The 24,424-nt window shown below is 43.4% G+C and overlaps 1 protein-coding gene across 1 annotated transcript; it reads right to left on the bottom strand.

Moving 5' to 3' along the window:
* Positions 1–869: 869 nt before the first annotated feature.
* Positions 870–23,629, bottom strand: ctnnbip1 (catenin, beta interacting protein 1). Its single transcript, XM_086109019.1, has 4 exons — positions 23,580–23,629; positions 10,772–10,886; positions 10,532–10,622; positions 870–3,051 (listed from the first exon to the last, which is right to left on the bottom strand). Exons 2-4 carry the CDS (start codon positions 10,865–10,867, stop codon positions 2,993–2,995), a joined length of 246 nt encoding a protein of 81 aa, XP_085965145.1. The 5' UTR covers positions 10,868–10,886; positions 23,580–23,629; the 3' UTR covers positions 870–2,992.
* Between the last annotated feature and the right edge of the window lie 795 nt (positions 23,630–24,424).

The following is a 24,424-nucleotide window of genomic DNA, read 5'->3' as shown; positions in this document are numbered from 1 at the left end:
ATGTTATTTTTACATTTTTGAAATATTACTAGTGGGCGTATTTGTTATTTTTGAACATTTTTGGGGAAAAAATCATTCACGAAACGATTCAGCGTTTGCAAAAAAAAAAGACATGCATATTTTGATTGATATTGTGACAGTCAGTTGCAACAACTTGGTCTCAGGCATATGATATGCTTTCTGGACCCGAGAGGCTGTTTGAACGCATTTTTCACGAGCTGAACTTAACGGTCTTTTTCTATGAACACAAGAGGCCTATTTCTTTCAAATACTCACAAATCTGTAGTACTGAGCACTTCTCCTTTGCCAAGAAAGTCCATCCACGCCACGCGCGTGTGGAAGATAAGCAGAGGCGCAGGTGTGTCACGGACTGCCCACTGATAGTGATACCGTACAGATAGTGACTGGTTTTCCTGAACAAACGCTATTTCGTAAAACATTTTTATAGAGTAGCCATTTATTGTCGGCAGCCTAGGACACACCTGAGCAAGACTCGGCAACACCTTTTCCAACATGCAGTCCGACGACGCTAAAATCAGCCGCAGCCTGGCCACACGTTGCATTCAAGTAAATTGGAATTTCCTAAATGGTTGGTGTTTAACGAGCTCATGAAAACAGATTCCTCTTGGTTTTGCCTCACTCAGTGGGAGATACGTACACACGTACAAACACACTCAAGAGCAGCACACACCCGGGTTTTGTGATGAAAAAAGAAAATGAGCCCCCTTAAATATTTTGAGTACTGTAATAATAATAACAATAATAAATCCATCTCAATCAAGGCCTTCATTTTGAAAAGATCGAATATTCAGACGTATTGTCAGGTTATGAGGTTAGGGATTGGTAATGACATGAATAAAAGAGAGCAGTCACCGTTTCAAATGCCTTTAATGGTTCAGTTGGTATAGGTTTGGAAGCTTTCAGTCAAGACATTGTCAGCAGCCAAAACAAAAAACAACGAATCGATGTTGACTGAGATTAAAATAATATACAAAGTCTCCTCTTCTAAAAATCAAAATCACAGTAAAAATCCAACAGCAGCGTGCTCTCTCTCTCTCACACACACACGCGCACGCACACACGCGCGCGCACAGTAACAAAGGTTGCAGAACAACCCTGATAAGCAAAATGTACAGTAAGACGGCTTCAGAAGAGGAAAACAAGTATGCATAGACAAAAACGAACAAACAAAAAAAAGTAAGCAAAGATGTTTCTTTGCTGTTTACAATGATTGCTAAGGACATTTGGGGGGGGGGGGGGGATAAAAAGCGCACAACGGTCAAGGTGAGACGAGGCGAAGCTCCTCGGCAGACGTGCGAGACGTTCAAACATTACAATGACATCATTAAATTATACCAAGTGTAGTCAAAACATATTAAATACTGAGCGCAACTAGAAAAGCACCCTGATTAGTTAAGATCAATATGCCGAGTCGAGTAAAAGACTTTTTTTTCCAGTCTGAACAGAATCTGTCTGTTAATTTATTTATATTTTTTGCCAATCTCCCATTTGATAGTAGTGCAATAGAGACAATACAAACAAAAATAGTACACACACAGTTCTGCCGTTTTGGTTGCTTGTAGTTAAAAGTGAACAAATACTTTTGATCACTGCAACGATAGGTTTGAGGAACAGGAATCGGTTCAGTAAACAATAAATTACATGCCTTTTTTTTTTTTTTTTTAAACAAATGTCTCGATGTGCTAAAAAAAAAAAAAGCACACAATCACTTTTCCCAAGTAACTGTACAACAAAGCCCCCCCACCCCTGTCACAATAACCCAAAACCAACAACTGCCATGCTTTAGGCAGAATGTGCACCTGTGTCTTCTCATGTAATTTTTTTTTTTTTTGTTCACACTTGTTCAAAAATAAAGCAGCACAAGCGCAAAGTGGGGCTTCAGTTCAAATGTGGGGAAGGGGGAGGGAGGGGGTTTAAAAAAGAAAATCCCCTTCCATGCAATGTTTTACACATAAATCACACTGATCCTGTCACCGGCTATAATCGGCCACCGGTGATGAATGGCGGGTCTGCTGTGAACGTGAACACCTGCGCGCACATCAGCGAGCTGCTCGCTTTGGCATGCGTGCATTCAACCAAAAAAGAAGAACGGGTCATGTGTACGCTGCTATTTAAAAAATTTTTTTTTTCTTTTGTTCTTCAATGCTGAGCTTTCCCAAAAGTGTTAGTTTGTAAGCCTTTAGACGTGTGCTCTTTGAAATGTGTGTGATGACCATGTTATTTCTTTCTAAGTCTATTTCGGAAGAGAATACATCTAATGCCGGCTTCATATTAAAACGCATGGCCGAGCATTGACAAATGTGTTAACGTAGAGGGAATTTTGTTTTTTTTTTTCTTCAAAACTCCCCATAATGTGCAGGCATAGATCTTTTTGACCTCGGAGGTAGGAATTAACATGGCCTTGGACAAAACCTTACTCACTGCCGTAATGTTGACGGGCTCGGCGGTAAAACTGTGATGGTCAACAAGACAAATCAATACCTGGTTGGAGGGGGGGAGGCGGGGGGGGGGGGGGCACACCAAAGGAATGGTCCGTGTTTGCCGCTGAGTGACAAGACGATCGGTAGAACGCTGCCGAGACTTTGTCGCGACTTTCTGAAAGGAGCAGCGGGTGTTTATAAGAAGAGGCCCCACAGATCAATCATGACACAGTCACTTCACATCGCTGCTTCTCACTTGATTCAACATGTGACCGACAAAATAAACAAACAAACAAACAAACCAAAAAAAGAAACTACATTTGATGTTCATCCACACAATTTGAGCATTACCACAGTCATCCGCTTTGACGGATGAGCAAGGAGTTGACCCGCGGCGATCCGCTTTCAGTGTGTCTCCTCCAAATTGGAAGGCAGACAGACAGAACAGGTCTGTCCATCCCTTCTAGGTCGATCCTTCACACTTGAGCTCATCTGTGTTGCATACATATCCGGGGATGGGTGGGGCGGGATTGGGGTGGGGGGCTTCGTGGTCACTGTCGTCGATCCTCCGTCTCTGACCTCGAGAACGCCATCACTACGTCCTCTGCGCCTGTCAGACAAAGAGTCAGACAGGACATGTTTCTGGAAGATGGTTTTGGAAGTTCAATCCGTCAGCATATCCCGCCAGACGTCAGTTGACCTTCAGCCTGAATCGGGCTGTCTGCTGTATTGCTGCTCATCAAAGACTGTATCGTTTATTATTGAAGGTTTGACATGATTGGTTTTGGACCACATTGGGACAAATTCACTCTTGACTCATTTCATACGAAAGGATAATCTTACAAGGCAATCTTATAAAACACATGTATCAAAATAAAGGCCCGTGGGCCAGCTCTGGCTCGCCATATCATTTTGTGTGGCCCACGAGAGCAAACCAAGCCTGTCAACTTTTCCATGATGCTTGCTAAAGTCTGACCCATCCATCCATTTTCCGATCCGCTTTATCCTCACAAGGGTCGCGAGGGGTGCTGGAGCCTACCCCAGCCGTTTCCGGGCAGTAGGCGGGGGACACCCTGAACCGGTTGCCAGCCAATCGCAGGGCACACAGAGACGAACAAACATCCACGCTCACACTCACACCTAGGGACAATTTTGAGCGTTCCATCAGCCTGCCATGCATGTCTTTGGAATGTGGGAGGAAACTGGAGTACCCAGAGAAAACCCACGCAGGCCCGGGAGAACACACAAACTCCACACAGGGAGGTCGGACCTGGAATTGACCTCTGCACCGTGAAGTCGACGCGCTAACCAGTGGACCACCGGGCCGCCTAAAGTCTGAACCAAAATTTAAAACTTTCAAATGTAATCCATCATTGCACAGAGATATTGCAAGCAGTATGTCATTCCGTACTCATTACATTAACGAACCATTATACTTGACTTCTGATTTCAAAACGAGTTATCCACCTATTTGTGTTGCACTGTATATGTAATATGCGGAGGTGATCAAACATTTATACGGTTTCACAAAATTCACAGTCATAATGGCCCGCCATTTACCAATTTACCTAATTTACCGGTCGATCTACATCCCAACCCTCATCTATGGTCACGAGCTATGGGTCGTGACCGAAAGAACGAGATCCTGGATACAAGCGGCCGAAATGAGTTTTCTCCGCAGGGTGTCCGGGCTCTCCCTTAGAGATAAGGTGAGAAGCTCGGTCATCCAGGAGGGGCTCAGAGTAGAGCCGCTTCTCCTCCACATTGAGAGGAGCCAGATGAGGTGGCTCGGGCATCTAATTAGGATGCCTCCTGTATGCCTCCCTGGTGAGGTGTTCCGGGCATGTCCCACTGGCAGGAGACCCCGGGGACGACCCAGGACACGCTGGAGAGACTATGTCACCCAGGCCTGGGAACGCCTCTGGATCCGCCAAGAAGAGCTCGAAGAAGTGGCTGGGGAGAGGGAAGTCTGGGCTTCCCTCCTAAAGCTGCTCCCCCCGCGACCCGACCCCGGATAAGCGGTGGAAAATGGATGGATGGATGGATAATGGCCCTCTCAGGGAAACAGTCACTACAATGTGGCCCACGACAAAAATGAGTTTGACACCCAAGTTAGAAGACATAAGATTGTCGGGCATTTGGCCTCATCGGCCAGGAAGAGGCAAAAAACCCCGACAGAAATCGGCTGATTTGTCGTTGCGTACCTGGCCGAAAGCAGTGTTAGAATTGGGGGCTACCATTTTATCTGCACCATTCATTAAAAATCTACAAATAACCTAACAGCGCTGAATTTAATTACAGTTTATGTGGAAAATTCTCCATGCGATCAAATCTGTTGAATCATCATTTGAGCTTCACCTCACAAACTGTCCATCAAAACTGGACACGAATGAAAAATAATCGAAAGGAAATCAATTAACATCCAACAACATCCAGCCATGTGCACATCTATTCAGGTTCCAATTGAAAAACGCATTTCTTGTTCAACTCGTGATCTGGTGCATGTGTCAATAAGCTGAATGTTGACATTGACGCCGCTGACACCTTTTCAGTCACGAAGAAAGCAGCAGCTCGTGATAGAAAAAGAAAAAAGCTGTTATCTCTACAGCCCTCAAGTGCCTGTTGGACTTAATTACTGTGCAGATATTGAAGTAGGCCAGAAACCTTGAGCTTTCTCCTTTATTTGGCACAAACATCAGACACTCCTCAACAGACTGAGACAATTATGTTTCTGTATGGCATTCAGGTCGAGCTTGGCAAGGTGTTTTTTCCCCCCTCTCTCTGTGCTTTTAATGTGAACTTTTAAGCTTCATGTCTCGTGGGAGCACACTGGCCGACTAAATGAGGTTATGGTAATGAAGCCGGCCAACAAGCGAAAGCAAACAGGAGACGGTGTCTTGATATTTGCTGTTAAGAAAGGCAGGTGCGCGTCGGGAGAATGAACAATTACGCGACACCTCGCGTTCGGCCGAAACCCCCCCAAAACAAAACGTTTAAAATCACTTAGCTTGAGCAGAAATACGAAAAGGGACAACGGGAACTTCGAGGAGGGCCGGCAAAGTGACTCTGTTTCACTTTATGAGTCATGTTCGGACCTCGCTCGGCCACAAACAAACATGCACACCCTTCGATACACAATGAAAGGCGACACAAAGAAGCTGCGGCTGACGCACTGGAAAGGCCGGGCCTCTGAAAGCCGTTGCCAGGCGACAGATAATGGCCAGAATGCTGCAGGCAAAGTGCTTTTAGCTCGTTTCAACACAGCTCAGTTGTCTGGCAATAGTTGGGAGATGTCCCCTTCTGGGTCAGGGATTACAGCAACAGCGGCGGCAGAAACAGCTTCCAAAAACAGGCATGTGATCCCATTTGCACAACGTAAACACTGTGAGGGGAACAATAGCTGCGGTTGCTAACGTCCTCAGAAAGACACTTTGGTGAGTTGTTTTTCAAAACACACAAATGAAGATGGATCACCGCTAAAAATCACTACGTGTAAGATTTTAGAGAGTGTGTGCGACTCGCAAACATCAACTGGGTTCAAGTGAGAGAGATGGAGTCTTTTTTGATGAGGAGGCATTAGAAAGTTGAGAAGTTTCATCCTCTGAAAAAGCTGCCCAACTAAATGTGAAAATGAGGAAGGTGCAGAATGTTTCCGTCGTGGGCCAAGTATTATTCTCGCTTCTGGGTCACAATCTGCGACTTCCCAAGCCGCTGTATGAGCGGTCAAGCTTAACACGCTGACAACAACAAGCAGGTAGGGTATTTTCACGACCATAAGACATACATAAAAGGCTTAAATTTTCTCCAAAATGGACGGGGGGGTGCCTAATAAAGCGGGTCATTTTATATATGTGATAGAGAAATCTATGAACAAAATTGTATTTTCGGTTAATTTGGGCATGTCTGGACATACTCAGCGCAGAGGCGTCGGCCGTTTGGGCGGAGGGCCTTTTCTTGAGTAATCACGGGTGGCGAACAGATGGAAGAAGACTAGATTCAATCACAGAGTGGGAATGAACAAATTGGGAACAAAAAGTTGTTGAATACCAATAGACAGTTTGGGAACAGCTGTCACGCCCAGGTGATCATTTGTCATCAGCAAAGACTGTGACTTGTGTATTCAGGTAGATCAGATCATTACCGAGAGGCCGGGCCGGGGGGCGCGGTATGCAAATCTCGGGGGCAGTGTTTTTCTTGTATTTTGCAATAAAAGTTCGAACCGGCGGAGAGGGAGCCGAGTGTGTATCATCGGAGCAACTACCGTCGTTCGCTTTCAGAGATCCGCTCCCGCCGATATTGAAGACAATTTTCCTGTGTGCCGAGTCATTTCTTTAACTTTGTCCGAGAAAATCTCTGACAATATGCATCGAGATCCATAATCTGTGAATGCTGTTGTGCGACTTCAATGGGGGGTCCGCTTGATTGACTGCGACGACACTGTGCTTATTTTGAGGGAAGGCGGATGTAACTGAGGACGGCATGTGGACATTCAAGTGGGAAGGGTGGGCATGAAAGAGGACGCTAAAAGCACGCCCCCCCCCCCACCCCCCTTAAGGTGCCGGGACATGCAGTGTGCAAAACATCATCCGGGAAAAAAATGGCACCTACAAACGGACACGCTTACGAGGCACAGCCGGCCAACTTCCGCTGCGACTGCAGTAAAAAGTGTAATGTTCTGCGTTAAATTAAATATAGACGCTTACTTGGAGATTTGAATTCTATATTCTGCCGCTCTGCCAGCCTCACTTGGCTTCCAATACCGACTGTTCTCTCAACCAATCACCACATTCTTAGTTCACTCGCTTGGACTACGGCAAGAGAAACGGGACATGCATACTTTGCCTTTTGAAATGCAACAAAAAGATTGCCGACAAACACATGCAGCCTAACCACACCACCAACATGAACGAGGCGCCGCTCACTTTTGACATCCCGGAGAAACACATTGTAGAGAAGAAGTGCACCAGCATGGGTGAGATACGCACTGTATTTTTTAAGGTAGCATACATTTCACTATGCCAGCGTCCAATACGACAATACGCCTTGTGTCTGCATCAAATACAGACATTGCACCCGTAGCTGACATTGTGCCTGAGTTTCGCCTGAAAGCTGAAAGGAAGAAACATGAAATGAGTATTTAAGTTTTTTCCCGCCCTACAAATTGAATTTGGATGGCTTCTCTGATGCAAACAGAAGATTGATTGAGGGAGCTTGAGACAGAGGCGGCACGTATGCACGGAAACATTTTTGACATAAAGATAAAAGCACACTGAAGGCTAAAATGAATATATTTGAAATATTTGCGCTGGATCACTTTTCATTGGAAACCCAGCCTTACACGACACGTCTGCCTTATTGAAAATTGTTCATCAAAAACAGGACATTCCTCTAACTTCAAGGTCATCAAGTGAAACAAGAGCCCAAACAGTATTTGTGCGTGAGCAGATGCGACTGACAAACGAGAATTAAAATATCACACTCTGGCTGTGTAATTAACGCTCCAGCTAGCTTCTTATTCCAATCTACCGCTGCAATGTGTCGCGACAACACCGAAAGCCCACAGGGGAGCTTAAGATTTTTTTGCTGGGACAAGGGATGTTGCTATGGCAACTCTTCTACGTATCTCTGCGCCTTTGCTGAGGAGTCCTCCTGTTTCTGGGGCAGAAGAACTTTACTTTGTTAAATAAGGATAAGGAGGACCAGTGGTCTGACTTACTGTTTAATTAATTATTATCATCATTTAACCAATGCTGTATTTGAATTAAAACAATGAAGGAGTACAATCTCTAAGTTACCCTCATTTTTATTTCGATAATATTACCACAGGATATTATATTGCAGAAATAGTTTTTCCTAATTTTTAACTCATTCACTCCCAAAGACGTTTTTAAACATCTTTTCAGACTTGGTCCAGAATTGGCTGGTACTGAATGAGTTAATTGGGATCTGGCAGGAATCTAGTCAAATACAAACCGCAACAAACCGTAGGGCATCAACAGCAGATAAAAATAGATAAATAATCAAAGAACACATTTTCAAAACCATGACAGAAAAGCTGCCCCCCCCCCCCCTCGGCCTGATTAAAATTGCTAAATATTTCGTCTTTGCATCTATGGTAATGAGCCAATTAAAAATAGGTCCAATGCAAATCTCTACGAACAACGCCCGTATTGATGTTTCAAGTTTCTGCGCAAAGAAGAAACCGCAGCTTGTGTTAGAGCAGCGGGGCACTTCTGGCCAGATTACATTGAAACACCCCCCCTCCCCATTCAAAATGAGAAATTGCTTGTCCAACTCAAACTGTACTGAGTGCAGCACGACTCATCATGATTGTTGTGGCCCTGGCGCCTAATCGATGAGGCTGTGGTCTGACACATGCCACTGTTGCATCACGATGAGACCCCCCCCCCCGCCCCCGGGGACACTGCTTTACAAAAGGAGCCACGTGACCATTGTGGGGGGTTTTTTTTGGATGGCTTTCCAAATTATCAGCATATTGCTGTGTCATGTCAAAGGCATGACATCTTGCTGAAGAGGAAGCCAATAACGGACACTTGACATGCTGAGACGGGGAGTCATCATCCACCCGAGAGTCTTTCAAAATGCCAACCGCTGAAGCAAATATAGACGCGTTACCTTTTGATCACAGTTTTCATACCAACCTGACATGGATGGCACGTGCTATGTCATGCGACAACAAAACAACACGTGGGTCCATTAAAGATAATCACACCAGCACAAGGAAGGAGGAAGCGGTAAAAAAGGGTGCTATCATGCTATTAACGCATTTCTGCTGCAGCTGTTGTGAGGTTGAGAAAATGTCAATTTTTTCATTTTGAAGATCACACCACGAAAAAGGTGTGTACAGCTTGATCCCTTTCAGTACTCCAGCTCACTTGGAAAAAAAAACAACAACCTTACAATTGCAAAGAAACTTTCATTTCCTTTCATTACCCCGCAAAAGTATATTATGCAGTTATTGCTCATTATATTAAATTGCCTTAAATTTATACATAACAATAGCAATAACAATTACAGAGGAGTCATTTCCGGATTCAAGTAGCTGTCTGATTAAAAACAATCACATATAGCGACGCGCGATTGCTACATGTAAATAAGATCAGATTGTGGAATTCATATCCAATGCGTCTCTTTCAAATCACCTCGATGGTTCTAACGAATGTCCTTGAGAACATTTCCAAGTGATTAACGGCACTACAGTGAGCTCCACCAGGCCTAATTACTGCACTTTGGATAAGATGAACACCACTAATTATTTATTAGCACACAGTGGGAGGGGGGCCGGCAGTCTGCCAACAGACACTGAACTGTCTCTTTCTGTGATTTATAATGGATACTCAGCACACCTTTTTGCCAGATGTGTTTGTTCATAAGTAGTGAGGGTCTCCCTACTTGCACAGATATATCGCCAGTATCCTAAAAAAAGGGGGGGGGGCAGAGCAAGGACGTGCAGTACAAACTGATGTGAAATAAAAACTGACTTCCATTTGGTAAGGGCCAAAATTGATATATATATATATTTTTTGGTATGTGTAACAATTGTTATATGATACAGAACAGCATTAAATACTGCAGGCAATGGCAGGTCGGTGCATTGTTTTTATGTAGCGCCATGAGAGTGCCATCTAATGGCAGTCTCGCGAGGAAGGCGGGGTTGGAGTAAAATGTGGTCAAAGGCGCCCTCTGGTGGCAAAATCCATCACAGCAACCGTCTCTCACTAAATCACATCTCTGAACGCTTGATCACGCTGACAGAGGTCAGACTAGTGCCGTTCAGAGCTCTGCCCGGGACATGTGTGGAAAGAGGCTGTTAAAAAAATGCACACGCAGCACACAGGATGATTCATTCTCTTGCAGTCAGTTTTGTTTGCTTGTGTGAGTCATCCCAGAGTGCTGTGGGCCACTCAGAGGGCTTGAGTCAGGGAATCTGTGAGGTCTTGCTGGGGCGCACACGCCAGAAAAAAAATGTGTGCAGGGATTACTTCCAGTTGTGTGGCTGTCACAAAAGTGCCTCTGTGACGTGTGAATACATTAAACCGGATGCTCTGCTGCGTGTGAGTCAGCCTTACCCTGATCGATGCTGTGCTGTGGCAGCTGGCTCATCTGACTGTGGACCACACCTGCATAACTCCGGAGAAAAGCCTCTTCACTTGGCGTAAGCTGAAAATTGTGTTCACAATATATCAGAAATAAATCATCAATCTTCTTTCAGCAGTGCACAGTGTGATTATTATCGCAGTTAGACGATGTGTTGCACATTTTTCCACACCATGTAAATGAATAGGGTAACCAGAATGTGTTGCACGTACATTTGATCCCATTTTTTTGAGCATTAGCAGGACCCGCACTTTCTGCTGGATGTACATGTCTTCAGGAGACTTTCCCGGGGCCTCCTCGCGGTTCATCCCCCCTGCTCCTGTGGCTCTGCGCGCGCACACACACACACACACACACACACACACACACACACACACACACACACACACACACACACACACACACACACACACACACACACACACACACACACACACACACACACACACACACACACATAATGAAACAGCCACTCACAGGGCCAAGCTTCCACCTTTTCAGGCCACATGCAGTGCAAGTCACAGATATTAGTGTGGAACGTGAGGACAAGTGGACAACAATAATACCTATACCTCAACATGCACATGATGTTGTTTAATGCCGCCTGACCTGATTACTCCGATCAATAAAAAAAAAAAAAATTCTAAAAACATTTGATAGCTGCAGTCCCAACTGGTGTCGCTGTGACTTTTTCTGTGGACAACAATCCACATTTATTTTGGTGCTTTTGGCAAAGGGCACTTGAAATTGCGATATAGATTAAAAAAATGTTTTTTTTCCATTCAACGTTGGTATCATCTGCAATTCACAGATGGCAAAGAACGGGAATCAGGATCACTAGGAGAAGCATTTTGAAAAAGTAAACGTCAGCTACGGTAGTAATGTTTATGTGTTTCACACACTGCAAAAGTGTGTACCACGCCCCCGCGTCAAATAATGTAAGCACTGATTTCCTTTTCATAAACTTTAATTTTCAGTTACATTCATGTTAGGGGCCGTTATGGCTGTTGCTCATCATGACATGCGTGCGTGCATATGCGCACAGGTGCGCGTGCGTGTGTGTATGCGTACACGTGCGGTAATGGTCGATCGCGGGAGGTTGGATGGCTTGAAAAGTAGATCTTCGGTCATAAAAAGTTGGGCACCCCTGATTTATAGACTAGCCATGGAAGACCTTGGGCTACTTTAGCAACAGCTCTGAGTAGAGCTGCATTGAAAAAAAAAACACATGTGCTATGGGTGTTGAATATTGCAATATAGATGTTATTATGATATTGAACATGAAACTAAAGAAACGGCAAATAAAGGCATACACTTCCATATGAAACTTAATGCACCTCTTTGTGCTACGCATATTGCACGGGGTATTTTTTTTCTCTCGATATATTGTGCAGATCTATGACTGAATATAAACTTTCATTATCCAGAAAGGCAAAAGGAGAGGGCAAGAAAAAAAAATGCAGGTCCAATGTTGTACAGTCTGGTAAAATGACGATCTCACACCAGAACCCCGTGCACCCTTCCCCCTCCTGAGACAGGAATAAATCGTTAGAAGCTCGTCAGTCGTCCTGGCTACACAGTTGTCAAGGACTCATTAATATTTAATGTAAGGTTTTTTTTTCTTCCCCTCTACAGATCTCATCCCTGCCTGCTCCTTCCATCTCTTCTTGTCAGTCTAACTAATGACCTATTTTCACTGCCATTCTGTCTGCAGAGATGTAAAATACAGGCAAAGGGGGAGGAAGTGGGGAAGGTGATAAAAAAATCGCTGGCAAAGCGCACACACACGCATCAAGGTCAGCTGCTGTTGCATTAGATCCCGCCTATCATATGCGCCAAGCATGCGGTGCAGCTTCATATCCAACCGGTGTAATGGGAATTTGACATCTAACAGTGCTAAAATGCACGCCGGCTTTTGCTAATTGAGTAAGCGCAAGCTCGGCTTTACACAAAAGAGTCATGAATCTAAATGAAACTAAATATAAACCGCGGCAAGGAGAATATCAGTATGCAAGAAAGGATGCGGTCCTTCCTGAAGAATTTTGTCATCAAGAGTCACAGTGACTCCGACGGTTCTGGCAATTTAATTGGGCCTCTTATCGATATAAAAGGGCCACTAATCAATGTTGACAGCTCTTTGATGAAGAGCGATAGTTAATTCAAGAGCTGGCTCAAATGCAAATGCGGGTACATGGATAGAGTTGCTGTTTTGGGTGTCAGTGGGAGCATGTGAATTGACTCTGATCTGATCCCGTGCTCCTTTTCCAAGGTCTGTTCTCAGTCGACTGTTGGCTTTCAGCATTATCTTCCGACATGTTAAGCAGAGTACCTGAGTTTTCAGGGCTTCGAAAATATGTACTTCAGTACAAAATGAAACTAAATATGTGAGGGAATTCATACCCGATACGAATACAGGGAACCCCCACTTATTCAAGGTTGCCTCTTGAAGAATTCACCCGTTCACATTATTTTTGGGTGGAACCTATTTTCACTTTTCGAGGTGGCTTCCTGATATTTGTCAGAATAAAATATCAGATTAATCACTGACAGTATTTTAAATAAATACGAATTCAAATTTAACACTTACAATAGAGAACATTTGACATTTCACACAAAGGAGTAAATAGGCCTTTGTTATGTTAACGTGCAAAATCACTGCACAAAATTGGCAGATTTTTGAAAATGGCTATTTAATGAATTCATTTGTCAGGGCCGAATAGAGATGTGAAAGATTTAATGTTGGTTTATTACGATGAAAACAATTGGGGGAATTATAATTAATATACCAATACAAATGAAAAAAAGGAACCGTTCCTTTCTTGAAACACAGAAACCGTTCAAATGTAACCCCAAAATTTGTTACTTCTGACCCTAGTGTTTTTAGAGTGTGAAATATAGACTTATCTTCTAACTTGGCTTCCTATTTTTATGTCTCACGTCACTGGCCAAAGCATACCGCATCATGAGTCAAACCTGGAGGCAGACGCAGACACACATTTGATCTGCTTTCTGCACACTCCATAGACAACAAATAAATAAAAATATATTAACTCATTCAGTACCAGCTAATTCTGGACCAAGTCTGAAAAGACGTTTAAAAACGTCTTTGGGAGTGCATGAGTTAAATTACAATGTTGCCTTGGATCTAGTGGATGATCAATGAGTAATCGCCTAACGGTGCTTGAAAACCCCCGCCCCTCCCAAGAATGGAACGATAATACAACAAAGGATCATTAATATTCATAGCTATTTTGAGACTTGATAACATTTGTACATCTGCTTCTGCCGGGGGGTGGGGGGAAGCTTTAATGTTCCAGATTCATTTTCTGTATGAAATAGGATGACTGCTTGTATGAAAGGGACGTTTGGATTCGCTTGTTGTCGGTGCTCTGTGATTTGAAAATGTGGACGTGTCTTCATGGCACCTAGGCAGCACACTGTCTCGAAGGTTGTAATTTGTATTCTAACCAAGCGATTAAAAAAAGAAAATAAAAATATCATGCTTATTTTCTCACTGTCAATCTTAACTATGCAATTAGAGGAACAAATTAACTCACAAATCAATCCTCTCAGAAAGTCTCTGGATATTCAATTATTCGTTTTGTTTATGCCTTGGGCACAGAAATGTGCTTAGCAAATGCATTCGGCCACCCAGCACGAAAAGTGATGAGACCATCCACCATCAGTATTTTAATGGCATTTTGAACAGGCAGGACATTCATCCTTTGATCCGAACACTTCAGCCTCGCTCACTGGGGCTTTTCCAAGAAGTCAGAAAAGGGGCCTCAAATTCAACCATTCAAGCTATTTTTCAAGTCAAGAAGTAAAAATATTTTGGGAACAACCTATGCTGTTACTAAAGGGCAGCAATTGCATAAACCTTAAACTGACTGCATTGTTTAACACCGAGGGCTGAATTCACGAAAGGATTGCGTGGCTTTTGCGCGGCGCCAACCGATAAAAATGGAGCAAACAGCTCGTGACTAATCCATAAAGCACGCGCAGATGATGAATGGAAGGCGTCACTAACTGAGATACCAAGCGGAATGCGTCTCGGTGCGCCGGTGGTATTTGTACGTATAATTAAATGAGGTAATATGCATATATTTGGCGGAGATATTGCCCACCTCTATACAAAGGAGCCTCATTGATCAACGTAGAATTCACCAACGCCGGCGCTAAAAGCCCCACACAGTTTGAGTGACGCAAATAACGCCTTTAAACAGCTGGTGGATACTTGGCGCTTCTCTGTGGACAACATTTAAATTGAGACACATTTTACAAATGGATGTCAAGAGAACTCACGTCTCAAGAAAACTAGAAAATCAAGGAGTTAGGGCAGGGGTCGGCAACCCAAAATGTTGAAAGAGACAGATAGGACCAAAAAAAAAACCCAAAAAATAAATATGTCTGCAGCCGCAAAAAAAATAAAAGCCTTCTATAAAACTTACAATGAAGGTTGTATGTATGTTGGAGACTGGACTGTCTCAGAATTGTTGATGTTATTCATTCCTTTCTTGTGTGTTCACAAACGCCCCCAAAGAATTTATTTTGTAATTTTCTCACTTGATTTTTTTTGTTTTGTTGCATTATTTTCGCTTTTCTGAGTGTCAGTGAAGTGATCATTAATTTCCGTTTTTCTGAGGCTGTCTTTGAACGCCTCTTGAGTTGAACGAGAAGAGAGAAGGCACGGAGTTAGACGCAGACGTGTCTGTGTTTGTCGAGACTGTTAAAAGCATAAATAAAGTGTACGTTTTAAAAAACCAACACCACAGCTCTCCTTTTTCGGAGATGCAAAATGTATCTATATCTATTTGAGCTATATAAGCCTAATATCAAAATCTTTTTCCATTTTCAAAATGTTTTTATAAAGCTCCAGGGAGCCACTAGATGTCGCTAAAGAGCCGCATGCGGCTCTGGAGCCGCGTGTTGCCGACCCCCGAGTTAGAGACACCATCTGAATTCAATGAGTGATGCCTATTTGGTTGTTGTGCACAAATTCCCAGGTTTCGCATGGCGGGTATGTCGGTAATCTGGATGGGGGAGGGTGGATCGTCATACTGTACCATGAAAGTAACGTATTTTCCACATTATAAAGTACTTCGGAGTATCAGGCGAGGCGCACTTTTAATTCCTATTTTAAAACTGTTTTCATATATAGGGCGCACCGCATTATAAGGTGCATAGAAGCTAAAACAGTGGCTGTGCTTGCATTATGCATTAACTAGATCACAGGTGTCAAAGTCAAGGACCGGGTGCCAGATCTGGCCTGTCGCATCATTTTATGTGGCCCGCGAGAGCAAATCATGTGTGTCAACTTCCATGAGCCTTGCTGAAATCTGGACCGAAACGTCAAATTGTCATGGGAAATAAATAACGTTGACATTTTGCATCGCCCCTCCGAGGGCAGCTGTAACTCCGAAGTGGCCCGCACAAAAATTCTTTTGACACCCCTGCACTAGATGGAGCTACGCTAAAGGGAATACAAAACAATACAGTTTTTTTTTTATCTAGAGCTTTCACAACCACTGCAGACGTAAAGCACTTTACAGAACAAATACTATGTCCAAGAAATCAGAATATTGATCCATATAAAAGGGGCATCAGATTATAAGGTTTCGGATTTTTGTCTTTTGAAAAAAATTGAATGCTCTAGGTGCACCTTATAGTGCAGAAAATACGGTACACAAGCCAGGTGCAGCAAGAAAACTTATTGTTAAAATACCTATCCCTCGTCACGGATTTATTTCTTCGATGATACATCTGTAATTTATGAATGCCTGCGGGTGTTAAATGCAATAATTTGTGTAGTTACTACTTCTAAGTCCCACTTGCCTGCTTGCACCAAGACAGCAAAAATCTTTGGCATCCAGTCCGCTGGAGGCGTGAGGACAATTGCAGCATTCGTGGGGAGTTCCTGAATCCTGTAGCACTGGTTCATAGTATCATGATTTGTTTTGACATTTATCCTGACAAAGTCTTTTAATAGAGCACAAAGTTGCCATCGGTACACGTGCGCATTGAAGGCCGTGATTTCCTTTTAACGGATGACTGTCCCATTCACAACAATATGAACGGCATTGCTGTGTTGTTGATTACAGGCTAGCGTGGTAATTATTTTGTTTTTCCAAACACCTCTTTGTGGGGAATCTCGAATCTATCAATGCGCGCGTGGAAAATAAATTTTGGATTTGGAACAAGATAAGCAGCTGGTGCAAATAAGATGGGCCTCTTTTCAGTCTTTATTTGCCGAATGTCACAGACGTCAACGCAGTCGTGCAACATTTCGAATAGACATCACAGAGTGAAATGACTGAAGTTTTAAATAACACAGTGGTGACATAACATTTCCTATCTGAGAGAGAAGATGAGAAACTCATAAAAAGATATTATTAACAATTAACACCGACTGAGCTGAGTCCGCTTTCGGGGATTACATGCAATGTGATAGGTCCTCATATTTGCAGAGGGTCACCAAGGGCAGGGAGTGTTGGGCATGGCCCTGTCCACTTGTGCCGCTTGCGACTTGGCTGAATCCGCAGCTCACATGATACACGAGCACAAACTGGACTGTTTTCACAAAACAAACTCCTCCAGGAAGCAGATGAAGAGGATATGAGGCAAAAGATGAGTCTCCTCCCAAAACGTTCAGTCACACTAAGTGGAGCCGAGACATATTATGACAGTAGATGTCTACGCCGAATTGTGGCTGATCTGGAGAAAACCACAGCGTGACAAATAACTTGGATTCACAAGCGAGGCGCACGAGTAACCTCAGCCAATGTGTGGGGAAACCTAAGTAGGCTGCAGGCATGGTGCAATGGGTGCCAACTGAACTGCCAACAACCTGGCCCGGTCCCGGAGAGCAGCTATGTGACCACAGACTGGAATATCCAAGTCAATCCGGACAGTTATTCCGTTGAGCTGGTTTGCTGCCAACCAGCTGCACTGCACAATAATACGGCTCGGTAATGAAAACAGTGACTGAACTAGCGCGGCACAAGGCACTCGGTATTCTCCAATTAGTTAGCCTAATAGCATAACTGCCTCAGTCATTTTAACCCTTTCATGCACACTGTAACCTGATAACATACGATGTCCACTGTCATAATCGCTGTCCCTGAAAGGGTTAAACTTTTACAGTCTCAATAAAATAAAATACAAATTGCATGCGAAAAAATTTTTTTTTGTCGGGTCAATAAAGTGAACTCGTTTGCAGAGTGGCACAAGAACACAGTGTCACGCGTAGGGCTTGGTCACGATTCAGATTTCAAAATCGATTCGATTCAATTCGCAAGGGGACGATTTGGTTCGAGAGTCACCATTCATTTTGAATGACTTTCGATTCACTGAAGGATTTCACGCAGTATCAACTTTACTTTGGAATACATTGTCCGAAGAAGCAATGCTGCAAATAGTAGAAACGTCTTGCTCTAACTTGGTGTATTCATAAAAAATACGACTATTGACATTAAGAATTTAACCCAATGCAGTTACATTCATCATTTATGTTTCATTGAACATGACCCAATAAAAAAACTAATAATTAAACCAATTCCAACCACAGGGCAGGCTGTGGAAAAAAAAAGTTCCAAAAAGACTAACTCTTGACATTCAAATTCCTGACTGTCTCACAAAGTTTCAGTTCATCAAATAACTGGTAATTATATATATATATATATATATATATATATATGAAAAATAAATAACGGATTTTTCCACACAAACTACAGTGACATGCAAAACTGTGTAAAAAGAAATCGGTGTGATGTTGTGAGCCAGCAGGAAAGTGTCCCGAAAAGACAGAGAATGACCACAGTTCTGAATCGTTTCACTTTGAACAAAGTTCAGCCGGTACCACAACGGTACGTACACAACACAAAGTAACAAATTGTGGTTGATAGGGCCGCTGTCACTCGTGAATATTTTTAGAAGTGATTTTTCTATCAATGAATGGAATAATCTGATCAAATATTATACTGTGTTAAAGTGTATTCAAGAACTCAACGGTCCCTGCATCCATTTTGTGCTCCGCTCCACCAAGATATAATGGTGTTTACTAAACTCATTCACACAGTTTTTTTGTCCTGCCCAGCGGAGGTAATAACTGCGAACGGACACAATTGGCAGTCGGCGGTGAGAAACAGATGCCAAAACCCCAGAGGCCGGAGGAAAACGCTTGCTCCGACTCACTGAATGTGGACGATCTGCCCTTGTTTGAAGCCACCTCCGCACATGGACCGTGCCGACAACAATGGCTACAGTCTTGGCAAACAATGGCGATGAACTGGATTGTGCAAACGTGATTGATAAGTGGGTCATGTCTTGTTGTCACCACTTGAGGCATAAACTCCCAACAATCCAGCTCAACTGAACAGATCTGCTTCAACTAAAAAGTGATTATCGTAATACCAAAATAATAAGCTCCACCTTGAGGTGAAATGTAACATTATGGGCGGAGGCGCCCGTCGGAGTGGGAGCCGTTTATTTGGACGGATTCCTGCTGTATTGCGATCAACAACATCTTGTGACACTGTAGTTTAAAAACGATATCCAAGGGTCTATCAAGATGAGAAACCGTAAGAACAGAGGCCGATTGAGTGGACGCACACAACATCGCGGAGCTCTCACACCAGAACCCTGTGCACCCTTCCCCCTTCTGGTGTGAGATCTCGATCTGACGGGACGCACGTCGCTGAAAAAGACGGCGTCTTCACATGAAGTTCTGCGCCTGGGAAATTGTTGACGACACGTGTGGTACTGGTTTGGGGTTTGTTGTTGACGTTTTGGTTCGCAACACAGTTCAAGAGGACTCTGCAGTCAACTCATGTTGATAATTGCAGGTGGCGGCTTTACTAGCACGCAGTGACGAGTTGGAGCAAAAGCCATTTGTGAGAGTAGGGAATGATTCCGGATTAAAAACCTGTATCCCTAGCACCGTTTTACAAAGGAATCCGATGCGTTTTATCTCATTGAGCTCATGGTTGAGGATATGGTGCCACATAGCATCAGTCATAAATGAGGCTCTGCCCAAAGTCTGAGGAAAGCTCAAAGGAAATGCAACAGAAGCTGCGCCCTTTGAGTTCCTCCTTGGGGGTTCGGGCCGCAAGATTTCAAACGTGTGCACGTCAAGGCGCGGCATCTAATTCTGATTTGAGAATCATTCTCTGATGTCCGTACGAGGGGAATATAGTTTCGATGTGTAGAACGCCATGAGCTATGTGCAAAGATATCTCAGTCGGACAAAGGAAGCTCTGCTGCTGAAAGTGATCCGCAGTTAGGGAACGCTGACCGACCACACAATTGCTCAGTTTTGGAAAAAAGGAATGCTACATTCGGGGTCAGACTGCCCTCATCAGGAAAACTCTATTAAGTGTACAGTTATTATTAATTTTACAAACATTAATATTTTTTTCATTAACACTTAAACTATGTTAAATTACTTATGTGTGAATATGACCTAAACACCATGAATATTAAAATGAAAAAACAATAAACCAAGTCATATTTCATGGCAAATGATGGCATAGCACTATGGTGATTTGCGTAACAGTTTATCAATTCAGTTGTACTTTTTATATTAAATTCAGTGGGATGGAAGAATCGCTCTGAACGTTCTGATCATCATGCTTTGGTCATAACTGAAATCAAGAAATCAAAACCTGGATGGCACAAAATTTCTTGAAATTCAATGAAAAGATGACAGAGGTGATATTGTTTGGTCCCAGTGGCCCTTGTACATTCCATCTTGTAGACTTGGGCCCCCTGTCTCCTTATCTTAAGTCAACAGTCTCAAACTTGGGCCTTAAACTGGACAGTGAATTCAAACTCGATCGGCAAATTAGTGCCGTTGTTAAATCCAGCTTCTTTCACCTTAGACAGCTGGCCAAAATAAAACCTCTCCTCTCACATGAACACTTTGAGACAGTAATTCATGCCTTTGTCACATCCCGGCTCGATTACTGCAATGCCCTTTACTTTGGAGTCAGCTAGTCCTCCATTAAGTGCCTTCAGATGGTCCAGAATGGCGCTGCTCGCCTCTTGACTGGTACTCGTAAGAGGGATCACATAACTCCTACTCTGGCGTCCCTTCACTGGCTCCCCATTCATTTTAGGGTTATTTTCAAGATCCTCTTATTTGTTTTCAAATCTCTGAATAATCTCGCGCCACCTTACCTCTCTGAGCTCATCTGCCCCTACGCACCTGCCCGGCGCCTCAGGTCTGTGGACCAGACATTATTAGAAGTACCAAGAACTAAACTGAGGCTCAGAGTGGATCGAGCCTTTTCTGTTGCTGGTCCCTCTCTCTGGAATGACCTCCCACTGAACATTCGGCAAGCCTCCTCGCTGCCCATCTTCAGAACCCTCCTCAAAACTCACTTGTATTCTTTGGCATTCGACTCAGCATGACTAAATTTGTTCTTGGTTTTACTGTTTGGTGCTTTCTACCGCCTTTATTACCGATTTGTCTTACTGTTTATTGTGCATGTTAAATTGCTCCATGTACAGCACTTTGTATGCAGCGATGGCTGTTTGAAAGTGCTCTATAAATACTGTTGACTTGACTTGACTTGATAACTGTGCAAGACTGATTGTTGATCAATTGTGTCTTGAAACAAGAGACGTCAAACAGAGAAACCTCCTTGGCTGCAACCCGCAAAGACACTGCTTACTCGTTCTCAACTTCCGTATTTTCCGGATTATGTAACTGTAACTCCGGAATAGAAATCGCATTTTTGGTGAAAATGTATTTGATAAAATTCAACACCAAGAATAGATGTCATTTTGAAAGGCAATTTAAAATAAAAATAGAGAACAACAGGCTGAAAAAGTGCACGATATGCTAACGTTACATAACGCATAACCAACAAACTGAGAATATGCCCGGTATGTTCACATAATATATTAAGAGTTATTCAGATAACTATAGCAGAAAGAACATGTTAACTAGTTTACCAAACCATCAGTGTCACTCCAAATCAGAAAATCCAATAAAATCTTCATCCTCTGCGTCACTTTTAAACAACTTCGCCAAATCCTCAGGTAGAAGATGTGGCGCTTCCTCTTCTACGTCGCCTACGTCAAACGCATTGTCGACTTATCAAAACAGACACAGAGCGCCCTCTTGCGGTTTAATGTGGAAATAACATGTGAAGTGATATAATAACGTGTTAATAATTTCACACATACGACGTTTCAGAGTATAAGTCGCACCCCCGGTCAAACAATGAAAAAAAAAACAGCGCCTTATAATGCGGAAAATACGGTAGTTTGCGCAATGGCACAACTCCTTATGCATCTATTCACTTTTTTTTTTTTTGCGCATTACCATGACAGTGCCGACTTGGCAGCAATCTCATGGAAATGGGAGTCCAGAACATTCAGAGGACTCTCAAAATAAGATTTCTCTCATTATTATTCTGTTGATTTTTACCAAAGTCGATTAAGGGAAATTATCTAGCTGTTCAGTGGACCATGTGGTCTTCTGGAGCCATCTGTCAGTTTGGACAAGTGGCGTTGAGCGACAAAAGGGCAGATGCACATTTCGAGTCAATCACACAGACCACAGGAGGCTATTATATGGCCCCGGTTATGCTGAGAAAGTGCCAAAAGCCTGCGCCAAGCCAAGCAGGCGGGGAGGGGAGGAGTTTATCCGCAGCTCACAGGCAACTGTTGAGCAACTTTGCCAAAATAACAGAATCCAGCCTCCGCAAGACATTCACTTAAGGTGATGCGCAAACCAGGGCAAGGTTGACATATTGCGGCACATGAGAAAAGCTGCTCGCTGCCAGGAGGGGGTTGCAGCACTTGACCCCAATCAGGCCGGCTCTCTCCCCAATACTCCTGAAAGGGTGCCAGCTACAATACATAAATGGCCGTCAGCAACCTCACATGCAGAAAGCGAACACTGTGAGGCAGGGTGGCACAATGCATCCATGATCCAAAAATAGAAAAGCTGAGGAGGAGTTGAGCCATTAGCGGATTCAGACAGGAAAACCAATTGAGAGACATTCATGGTTGGGAAAACATGAACATAGAAGCGCACTCTTTACAGGTTTTATATTTACATGCATAATTTGATAACTGAAATAGGGCCAACGAATCACAGCCACTGTGGGGCAGTACATTCATGTGTTGGGAAAAATCCTACAGTGTGTCACCGGAAACTATGCAATTTCACTTCATTCGTCAAAAGATCAAATTAAGAACAACACATCATTTTTATCTATCTACCCATGCCAGCTCCGTATAGTGACAGGCAGAAAATGCTCTGCAGGTACAATTAACCTCTACTGTAGGTATGCATGTATGCATACTGTACCATACAGTATGCATTATACCCGATACCTTTTCTGATGTTGATTTTCAATGCTGGTGAGCTAGTTTTCCCATATAAAATGTGCGCCTTAGTCCAGTAAAGGCTGGGAAACACTGTTATATCGTGATGCAGACGAATGAGTGAATCTAATTGTTGATGTTATTTATGTTATTTTAGGCTGACAGCTACTCTGACGTTGTCACTCGATTCCCTCGTACATCTAAATGAAATACAAATCAAACTCACGAAACGGATCTGTAAAATGTGCTTTTCTTTAAAAGAGAAAGCCATAATTGCAGTGATGGGTTCAAGTTGCGTTGCGGGACGTTCAAACTGAAGCAGCGCTGCCGCCTAGCAAGCAAGCGAACATTTTGGTCACGATTTTTCAACGTTTTTTCCCCCCACCGTGGAACACAGCACGGGCAAAGTGCAGAATAACCGACTCGCGTTTATGTACGACTTAACGTCTTTTCATTTATGTATTGAGTCGCCGATTACCGCTGAGTAAAGTAGCCGATGCTAACCAGCCAAGCTAACTGGCTAGCATGCCCGAGACAAAAGCCTGGAATGAACAAGTTCCTTTTGGGTGCGAACGCCAACCAGGTGCCGCTACTCTGCTAGAGAGCTGAGAAGCCAGCGTTCTTGAAAATAGCCCGAAGCCGACCACTGTCATTTCAAGGAATGAACAAAGGTGATCTTACCCCTCCTGGTCCAGCTTTTCTTTCTTGTGCGCTATGTTTGAATGGAGCGTGTGGCGTCCTGTTCCGGGGTCACATCCCTCCTGTCGGCGCACAGCGGCGAAAACGCAGCGGTCCTGCTGCTTTGGGTAATGCCGCGGTTAGCCACACGGGGCGCTGTGCAGCGATAGCCCGCCCCCAGGCGAGGTCCGATGCTCAACTATAAATATCCCATGAACACACAGCCCAAAATACATAAATGACTCACTGACATGCGGCAGATTTTCCCAAGAGGAAGTGAATTATGATTATTTAACGTCAAGAGGCATGAAAACCTTTGTTACTTTATCATTATTATTTTTTTCTCAAAAATCTCCACATATTTCGAGGATATTTCGGCTGCAGGGCGCACCCAAGGACCACATTGTTGTGATTGTTAATAGTACATGAAGGTAATTGAAGTACATTTGCTTTGACCAGACCGTCATACTTATCAGTACTCAAGAAAAAGCTCGCAATTAAAAAAAAAAAAAGTTTGGTGCCCCTTGGCAGAGGCAACAGCTCATTGACACGCAACAATATGTATCGATATTTTTCCTTTTTTTAAACCCGCAGACAGCACAGTGTTAAAAGTGCGCATGTTCTTCCAGTGCTTGTCTGACTTTCTTTAGGGCTTCCTTCCAAATTCCAAAACATCATCCTTTGATCAATTAAAGCTGCTAGATTGTCCATACGTGTGGATTTGTGTGTGAATGCTTGTTTGTCTGTATGTGCCCTGTCACTGACCAATGACTAGTCCTGCCTTTTACCCATAGCCATCTTAGGATAGGCCACCCCAATTATAATAAGGATAAGCACGACAGCAATAA

The sequence above is a fragment of the Hippocampus guttulatus genome, chromosome 1 (genome assembly GCF_054856545.1).
Source record: "Hippocampus guttulatus isolate MCC_2025c chromosome 1, RoL_Hgut_1.0, whole genome shotgun sequence".
Taxonomy (NCBI): Eukaryota; Metazoa; Chordata; class Actinopteri; order Syngnathiformes; family Syngnathidae; genus Hippocampus; species Hippocampus guttulatus.
Note: the sequence above shows the minus strand (reverse complement) of the source record. Positions and strands in the feature narration are given on the sequence as shown.

Excerpts from the sequence above, each read along its gene's own strand:
- ctnnbip1 (XM_086109019.1), bottom strand. The coding sequence starts at position 10,867 with ATGAACCGCGAGGAGGCCCCGGGAAAGTCTCCTGAAGACATGTACATC. Across the intron at positions 10,623-10,771 it reads TCAAAAAAATGGGATCAAAT|CTTACGCCAAGTGAAGAGGC; the intron begins GTACGTGCAACA and ends CACAATTTTCAG. Across the intron at positions 3,052-10,531 it reads ACAGCACAGCATCGATCAGG|GCGCAGAGGACGTAGTGATG; the intron begins GTAAGGCTGACT and ends TTTGTCTGACAG.